The following is a 10,000-nucleotide window of genomic DNA, read 5'->3' as shown; positions in this document are numbered from 1 at the left end:
TGTTCCTTTGTTTATTGTTTGTGCTGACGAAGGGTTTGTATCAGAAACGTCCACTGTCTGCACTATGTTACTATCCTAAGCCTTTCCATGTTCACCCTTTATTCGTTAGGTGCTTTCACAATCCCAGGGTTCTGCCGCCAGCCCCCTCCACTCTCAACTTTAAAGATCAAAAAATTGAATCAATCCCGAGCTTGTCTCAAATTCCCCTAGGAACTCGTTTGGTTTGAGAATTGCTTCCCGAGTGACGTCAAACTTCGTTCCTTCTATACAGAGATAGTCGATGTTTGGGTTGAATGAGTTTTAAAAAATCAAACAAACGAATAAATAAATAAATAAATAAATAAATAAATAGATAAATTTATAAATAAATATATAATAAATAAATAAATTTATAAATAAATAGATAATTATAATAATGAATAAATATAATAAATACCAATAATAAATTATTAAATAAATAAATAAATAAATAAATAAATAAATAAATAAATAAATAAATATATAAATAAATAAATAAAAGGCAGCACAAGGGTTAAGACGCGTTTCCCCACTCTTGTCCTTTGTATGTGTGTATTTTTTAAAAAATATTTTTGGCAGCCGATTCCTTTGGAATTATTATTACCAGCCGATTCTAACTTAGATTTTCCAACCCCGCTTAATGGAACCAACATGTCTGTGATAATAAGTATGTGAGCTCATCATACTCCATAACTGTTGCCATGTGTTTGTACAGTTGTATGGAATATGTAACCATTTTTAATGTATTTATTTGTTTATTTATTTATTCATTCATTTTGTCTGTCTATTCGTCCCTCCATACACATATCTATCTATTCGTCCGTTCGTTAGTTCGTGCGTCTCTTGTCGATACATCAAGATCAATGTCATTCTTCGTTTTGAACGTCACCTCTATTGGTTTTGTGTGTGTGTGGGTTGTGTTGTCGTGTCGGCGTTGTATTAGTTATATCCGTTTCGCCATGATCGTCTTGTCTATCCATTCGTCCATCCATATATATCCATCTTATCCATTTTGTCTGTCTGTCCGTTCGCGCATCGATTCATCCATTTCTGTCGATACATCGAAGATCGATTATTCTCTGTTTTGTACGTACCCATCGGTCTTTTTGTCTTGTCTGTTGTCGTAGTCTTCGTCGTTATCTCACAATCCATCATCATCGTCGTCCAAGAAAACGTACATGTAATTCTTTCTTGGGTCAAAGCATACTCACACACCATCACTTCTCCTCCCCCCCCCCCCCCCCCCCCCTTATCTTTTTCTTTTTCTGTCTATATTTTCATTTAGATTTTGTTCTATCAAAGTTCAATAACCCTTGCTTTGTTCCATCCGAGTTCTTTAAACCTTATTTAGTTCATTTAAAGTTCACGATGCTTTTCTTCACTCTTACGTAACAGCCGACTCGCCTGAATTTATAACACCTTTTAAACTGACCTATATTATGCGGTGGATATTAATGTTATGTTCAAGTTGTGCGATAAACTGAAATGCCTTACTCTTCATAATTATACATGTTTATTATTTTATTATTTTTTTAAAAATTATTTAATAATTTTGTTCTTAAAACAATAAACACGTTTTTCCTAGTCTAGTCGGGTTGCTAACAAGGTGGTCATTGTATTGTTTTTTTTTTTTTGGGGGGGGGGGGGGGGCGGTGGTTTTGTTTTGTTTTTTTTTATTTTTGGCCACCTGCGGTTCCATTTGGCCACTTTAAAGTCGAAATTGGCTACGAGGAACTCTGGCCATCCGGCAAAACTGGTCGGGCGACAGTGATTGTAAAACTGGGGACCCGGTTTTCTACGTGATAGAGCCGCGACTCAGGTGTGAATGAGTACTTGGCTATGAACACTGACTGGAGAGAAAGAAGAAGAAAAAAAAAATAAGGCAGAAGAAAAGAAAAGTCCTAACAAACAAGTGTTTTCAAATAATAAAAGATCTGAACAAGTATGTATGAAAGACGTGCAAGTCTGACCTTTGATCAGAAGGTCTGAGGTTCGATCCCCAGTCGAGGTAGACTGATTTTTAAAAATTTGTTTTATGGATGGTTTTCTTGTATTTTTTGTTCTGCTTTGTCTGACACCTTTCATACACAATTGTTCAGATCTTTATCTTACTCCATAATTTCTTAATGTGATGTTCTCAAAGGGATTTTGTGTTATCGTTTCATATTGGACGAAATTGAAAAATGAATCAGTTATATTTGGGCGTGATCAAATCGATGTAAAAGATTTACAGAATATGAGTTTATCGTTAGCATTGATGTGGAATTCGATGGGTTGGGAGTTATCGTCTGTGTAAGACTTAAACTCGAACTCTACCTCCTACCCCAATTCCGAATTTGGGTTACAAATGAAGACTCACGTGATTGACGGTCAGGTCAGTTCACGTTGGACTGTCGAGAAGGCTGGATGGACGCATCTTGTCTTTGTCTAATTAATTAATTCATGCAAATAATTTTTTTTTTCCTTATTCTAATTGGATTTTTACATATTATGTAATTTTTTAAAATCTCTCTCATCTATCTATCTATCTATCTATCTATCTATCTATCTATCTATCTATCTATCTATCTATCGATCGATCGATCGATCTATCTCTCTCATTCACACACAACAGCCAGAGAGAATAATTCTCCTTTCTTTTCTTTCTCTCTCTCTATTTTTTTTTTTTTTAATGAGAATAGAAATATTCAATTTTTCTTGACTAGTGTTCCCCTCCCCGCCCCCCGTATTTGGATTTCGTTCCAGCGTTTAGTTAATGCAGAGACCTCCCAAATACCTCACATGTTGTTTGATTTTACTGTGTTAGAATGAAACAAACTTTATGACCTGTCTTTTGCAATCAAAATCAACAAATTATCTCTCTCTCTCTCCCTCTCTCCCTCTCTCTCTCTCTCTCTCTCTCTCTCTCTCTCTCTCTCTCTCTCTCTCTCTCTCCCCCCCCCCCCTTTTTTTCTACTGTCTTTTTGCAATCAAAATCAAAACATGATATATCCCCACCCCCCTCCCTCCTTTTTTGTTCCTTCTTTTTCTGCTGTCTCTTGGTCTTGTAATATAAAGGCAAAATCACACACACACAGTCATATACACACTGTGATTGTGTGAATGTTGATTTTTTTTTTTTTAAATTGTTGTTGTTGCTCGAATTGAAGAATAAATTCAAATGTTTCCTGATGTTTATGTTTTATAAGTAGTGAATAAATGATAAGGAAGTCAGAGCAACTTTTTACTCTTTGAAAGTAATGTTTTTGGGTGGGTTGGAATGAATTGCGTGAGATATATATATATATATATATATATTATATATATATATATATATATTATATATAATATATATATATATATATATATATATATATATATAGAGAGAGAGAGAGAGAGAGAGAGAGAGAGAGAGAGAGAGAGAGAGAGAGATGTCCGTTGCAATATAACGAACCAGAACTAAACCACACACATGCCCTTTAAAACAATCAGGAGTGAGCGAAAAAGGAGGAAATGAGAGGAAAGTGGGAGAAAAAAACATTTTGGGACGAAGAAATGAAAATACGAAAAGCAGGGACCGCTTCTCCGAATCGCTTCTATAAAAGAAAAGGGATTGATAAAGAAAAGGTTAATAAGAAAGAATAAAAAGAAAGAGGAGGAAACGAACGTCGGAAAGTGAAAGAGTGGGAGAGATGCGAAAGAAGGGGATGGGGTGGGTATCGGTGGAAAGAAAGAAGAAAAAAAAAAACACCCAGTCAAATGACGGAGGTAAGAAGTCAGGAAAAGAGATTATTCGTTGCGTTAGATTGTGAGCGAAAAAGCAGGAGTGAATTTATTCGGGACAACCCAAGGGAAGTAAGTAGATAGGGTGGCGGGTGGAGTCTGTTTAGAGTTGTGTGCTCTTGTCTCTTCTGCCGTTTTCCCCCCCAAACCTCTTGTGCTGTCGTGTGAAGAAGATACGATGTGATTCCGTGTTTTTATTTTTCTTTCGAGAGTACGAATTTCTCAGTGAGAGAGCAGAAGTGGCGAGTCGTTTTCAAAAGTTTACTAGATACTTCCACTGGATACCTATCGCATTTATTTCATTTAGGAAAATGAATATAAATTATATTACGTGGTGAATTGTTTGTTTGTTTTCGAATGGAGTTTAAAGATTGACTGGACCGCTATTGTTTTGGTATTGTTATTGATTTTTCTTGGAACTCTCACTGATCGTCGGTCTCGTCTCGTCTCTTGCGTGGAGGATAGGTTTGTTGATGTATAGGAAGTTTTCACTCACGGATTATAGAATCATCACCTTTTCAACAAACCGCTGATAATTGTTTTGTTACTGTTCGATTTTGGATATGATTTTTTTATTATTAGCATAGGATTGTTTATGAATCCATGCGATTGTCAAGGACCCGTGTGTAGTGTGAATGAAAATGGAAGTGATACCGACAGGTCTTATGATAATCCTCTAGGAAATCTCGGCTTGTCGATCTGTCGGCTGTGTCGGTGTAATGGTGTGATTTGTCACGACCGCATTGATGTGCAAGTGATTTATCGCTGGTGGTTACGTTCGCTGGGATATTTACTGTATATTTTTTTTTGGTCGTTCGATTTGCAACGATTATGAGTTTGAGCTAGTGATAGGCGTTGTTGTTTACACAAGGAATGTATTACAAATTCTTGTCTGTGTTTGTGAGGCGTCATCGTCATAATCACACATCGATGAGGAAAACCAGGGAGTGACGGTGAAATTCGTTTTTATTGTATTTCACACAAGAGACGATAAGTTATTTACTAATGTATCAATTTAACAACAGAGGCTCACAATATATTATATCTTTGTGAATATTATTAAATAATACCGTGCTTAATTTGATAATTTATGTTTTGTTTGTTTTTGTCCTGGGGGAATTGTAATTGTGTATAAAGAGGTTAAGAAATAGTGATTTGTTCTGTGGTGTTGATTTTTTTTATTTGGATACATCTAGCTCATCCCATTGTACTTCATCAATAGAGTGACTGCTCTGCAGAACTTATTTCGCTGGGTCTGCTCTTATTTCGCTGGATTTGATATGTAACCACCAGTTTGATATCTGCAAGTGCTATTTCCTTGGGTATCAGGATTAACTCAAGAGGATTTGGGGGTTACCCCTGTTCTTAGCCTCTGGATTTTTTATTTTCTTCTCTCCTTCTCTATTTGACTTGGATTACTACGCATCTAGAACTCCTGCCACTGCTGCTAAAGCATTGCCCAAAAATGTACCCTAGTCATTCTCCATATCCGTGGGTGCCCGCAGGCCGAGCTGTCCCGACCACCCCGACAAATGAAAACTGGGGTTGGGACACAGCTGCTGCCGCTGCTACGGCCTACCACCATCACCACCACCACCGTCATCACCAACAATCCCCGCACCTTCCTCATCATCCTTCATCACTACAACAACAACACCCTCACCACCACCAGCATCAACAACAGCAGCAGCAGCAACAACAACAACAGTTACTTTCTCCACACTCCCAACATTCGGCAGCTGGATTTGCCTCTCCGTGGAAAACGGCCGCCGCCGCTGCTGCTGCTGCTGCGGCCGCAGCTGCGGGGAACTCTCCCGTGGGCAACAGTGCCCCGTCGTCGCAGCCTTTCGTAGGGGCAACGGCTACTCCCCCTTCCTGCCAGTACGATCGCCGACACCATTTTCCATACTATGAGTCATCCCAGTATTATTGGGTGTGTAACATTTGTCACCGATTGTACTACTATAACTATAATAATGGTTTAAAACAGTAACTTAATGAAATGATTCGCTTCTAATTTGAACTAATGACTTAATTGATAATAGTATACCAACTTGGAACCGTTGGAACTTCCCTCCTACTTCGATACCCCCCTCTCTCTCTCTCTCTCTCTCTCTCTCTCTCTCTCTCTCTCTCTCTCTCTCTCTCTCTCTCTCTCTCTCTCTCTCTCTCTCTCTCTCTCCTCTCCCCCCCCCCCCTCCCCCCACACACACTATCTTAGACTTTTGTCATGTCAACCAAGAGACGGTTATTTTGTAGCCGATGGACAAAGACAAAAGATACCATTCGAAATCAAAGAGGGGTTGGGGGTATGTTTCCAAAAATATTAAACTCGCATGAGTCATATCGATTCTAATCTTTGAATTATATTTTATTTCATTATTTTATTTTGTGTGTGTGTGTGTGTGTGTGTGTGGTGGGGGGGGGGGGGGGGGGGGTCTGATTCGTAGATGTTTGTTGTGACCGGGTTTTGTCATAACGAGGCGTTTAATAGTTTGTAGTAATTTAGTATAAGTGCCTAATTTGAGCAGATGACTTAATTGATACAATCAGAGGTTTGACGCCTCCCATTCATGATATACAGTGGAATCCCGCCCAAACGGCATCGCCCTTGCGACACAAGATTGGTTGACTTTAACCCTCTCCTTACCAGCTACAGGAAAATCATCACATTTGTTACGATACAATGAACATTTTTCTTAATCAGATTTGCTTTGTACATTAGATTATTTATGAAATATTTTGTTTTATACAGCTTGTTATGCTGCACAAAAACATGCATATCTAGTATGTTCTTATTTCTCATGATTTGAGTGTAAAAAGTCGAGTACTGTGTTGGGTAGGTAAAAATATCTCTGGAAAAATCATGAATAGGGTCAGTAGGAGAGAGTTAAGATTTTATCTATTATCACTGTAACTCACCTAGCTCAAGACCATGCATGCAATGTGGGAATTTAAGCAGTAGTTGACTTAAGGGCATTGGCATTATAGAGAATGAGATTAGCGGAAGAGTAGCGTCCCTTGATTGGACGTCACCCATAGTCTGTGACGTCACCGGCGGAAAAGTTATTAGATGAGAACGTCATGCTGGTTGTGCGCATGCGTCTCTCGTCCTCGCGGAAGTAATTTATGAAATATTATATGAAGAAAAAGAAATAACTACGAATAAATCGGAATAGGGAAAGAATCGGCTGTCTTTTTTTTTTTTTTAAATTTTTTTTTTAAATTTGTTTTTTTGAAAAACTAATTTTTAAAAATTTTATATTTAGAATATAAAGATATGAACACCTTAAAAAAATAATAATGTTTTACAATATAGATAAATCTTGGTCTTAGTAGGTGCCTGAAAATACTAAATGTATTTTTCTGAAAGATGCTTTAATATGCTTTAAGATGCTTGTTCCCCACCTCATCCAAAATCGGAAAGTGACTCTGCCATTCCCCTCGCGCTCCTCAATTATTTTATTGGGTTAGACGAAGATCTTTATTTTTCACCTTGATTTCTTGACAGGTGAAGAGTCAATATTTTCTTCAATTCAAAACGGGTTTTGTTGATATAATATAATATATATATATTTTTAAAATCTTTGACTTTCCCAAGTATATCAGATAAAATAACAAGTAACTTTAAAAATTCATGATCTGTTGAGAGTATAATTAATCATGGTGGATATTTTTCTTAAATTATATAACATTTTTAAAAAAGAAGAAGAAATACAGTCAAGGGCAGGAACAAGAAAAAGTTTAATTACGTAATAATTGTGATGATGATGATGATGATAATAATGATGATGCTATACATAGCTGGCGTAAAAAGAGGACAGCATTATGAATGTTATCAAGCCTTCAATATAATAACGCGGTGGCCGCCATAAATCAAAGGCTTTTTCCTGATCTAGATAGAATAGAATAGATGTTGACACTCTAGGTTGTCGCTAGACAGAGGAGGTCTTACATAGGTCAGCTGGTACAACGACCAATCACACCAAACACCTCGAAACGTCTTGTCCTCTTGAGTCGGGGTTGGAACATTTCTGATGGCCGTTGACTGTCCCTTCAGTTTTCTTTTCTTTGCTATTTTATATATCACCTTTCTTTGGGGAGAGTGAAGGGGGGGGGGGGGGGGGGGGGGGGGTCGTTGTTCTTGTTCTTGTCCTTGTGTCATTGTTAAGATTTCAGACAAAACACAGATGGCTCATGGGTTTTTTGCTCTAGACATTTCTTTTATTTATTTATTTATTTTTTTTTAATATTCATGTTTTATGTGTGTATTTATTTATTTATTTATATTATTGTTGTTATTATTATTATTATTATTATTATTATTATTATTATTATTATTATTATTATATTATTATTATATTATTTATATTATTATTCATGTCTTTTTGTATTTATTTATCTATTTATTTACTTATCCCTTCATTCGTTCATGTATATATTTCAGGGTGCCCATCCAGGTGTAGGTGGCAATGACAGAGTGGTTCCCCCTTCCAGTCTTCCTTCTATGCCAACAGACCAGTCGAAAGCAGGTATGTATGCCCGCCATCATATTATTATTGTAATCCTGACGCCCTTTTCTGATTTCAATATGTGTTTTTAAAAAATATATATATATATGTTACAGTGAATGACATAATCAGTCGGATAGTGAAAAGGTTTGAACTGAGATATTGCCCAGTTTAGTTAGAATGTCAATTTTTATCAAAAATGAGTTCTTGCCATAATGATTAAATCAGTCCTTTTTATACATCTTTGGGGAATAAGAAAAACTTAATTTCACTTCAAAATATTTTTAACAGCTAGTCAAGTTAAAAAATAATGAAATTTGAGAAAAGTTGCTGGATACCTTTCCCATACATCTGACTATAACTTCATGAAAAATCACCTGATTTAATAAAGATTAAAATGCTCTCGTGGGCATATTCTTTCAGAAAATGGGGGGGGGGGGGGGGGGGGACTTTATGTCATGCACTGACACATATATTATGATCAACTCAAACCAATCAATCGACCATACATATTCTAAACCTGTTCTCCCCAATTCTTTAGTGGACGCTGTTGATTTGATTGAATTATATACATGCAATGGCTTCGTCACAAATTTCTGTTCTTCGGGGCAGGGAGGCACTTACTGTGTCTTCTATCCCCCTATGTTTGTTTTCCAACATGCTTTCTGTCTTTGTCTTAGAATGAGATTACTTGGCTTTGTCCAGCCCCTGGAGGGATATCCTATCTGGGAAGGAAACACGTCAAATGTATAGTTATAGTTTTGGGAACTGATAATTTTTTCCTTGTAAATCATCTCTCTGTTCACTGTCATTGTATTATTTTTCGTTTACATATTATATATGATTTGTAAACATTTGAGTGTATTCATCTTAGTAGGGGTCTGTGCTTGTGTCTAGATGAGACTTTCAGGTGATCTCAAACTAAGTACTTTGATAGTGTGCTCTTGGAATCCACATCCGTTTCCTATTCGATCAAATTCCCCTTTGTCTTACCTTTTCTTGGATGCTTTAATTGTAATTCTAGAACTTTTTACTATCCCATTTTCTTCCTTTTTACTGGTTCTGATATGACCTTAATGTGTTGCAAGCGCCGTAAAGCTTTTTTTTTTGGTGAGGGTTTGTGTGTCCTTAATTTTGCCAAAGACCTTTTTTCTAAAAACAAAATGTTTAAGAATATTTTTTAAAAGTCAAGAATTGGTCTTGTGACCGAATTGAATTACGCTTGATACATCGTTTAAGAACGTTAGTGTAACTGATCATCGAAAATAAGTGATTGGAGAAATGGTTCAGGATGTATACAGATGTTTTAAAGAATGCTCTTAGTCAAATACATTATTCTAATGCTTGACTGTAATTTTATATTTTACTTTAGATTATTATTATTATTATTATATATTATTATATTATTATTATTATTATTATTATTATTATTATTATTATTATTATTATTTATTATTATTATTATTATTATTATTATTATTATTATATATTATTATCATTATTTCTTTAATTTGAAGAAAAGTTTAATAATATTTTTCAAAGTAAAAATTGGTCATGTGACTAAATTAAATCAAACTACATCACTTCTTAAGAAATTTAGCGTAACTTATCATAGAACATAAGGGATGGGAAATATTGATATTCTGGATGCATACAGAAGCTGTCTTAAAAATGATAACAGTAAAAAGAATATTTCCTATTTTGTCTGG

The 10,000-nt window shown here is 35.9% G+C and overlaps 1 protein-coding gene across 1 annotated transcript in view; it reads left to right on the top strand.

Moving 5' to 3' along the window:
- The first annotated feature begins 5,078 nt into the window (after nt 1-5,078).
- LOC144960372 (uncharacterized) overlaps nt 5,079-10,000 on the top strand; it is an 11,542-nt gene continuing 6,620 nt past the window's right edge. Inside the window, exons 1-2 of the mRNA XM_078893454.1 lie at nt 5,079-5,713; nt 8,228-8,312. Coding sequence (XP_078749580.1) covers nt 5,246-5,713; nt 8,228-8,312 — 553 coding nt within the window. The 5' untranslated portion in view covers nt 5,079-5,245. The remainder of the gene's footprint in view (nt 5,714-8,227; nt 8,313-10,000) is intronic.

The sequence above is a fragment of the Berghia stephanieae genome, chromosome 15, assembly GCF_034508935.2.
Source record: "Berghia stephanieae isolate SIO BIC M18660-M18661 chromosome 15, UCSD_Bste_1.3, whole genome shotgun sequence".
NCBI classification, from domain to species: Eukaryota; Metazoa; Mollusca; class Gastropoda; order Nudibranchia; family Aeolidiidae; genus Berghia; species Berghia stephanieae.
Note: the sequence above shows the minus strand (reverse complement) of the source record. Positions and strands in the feature narration are given on the sequence as shown.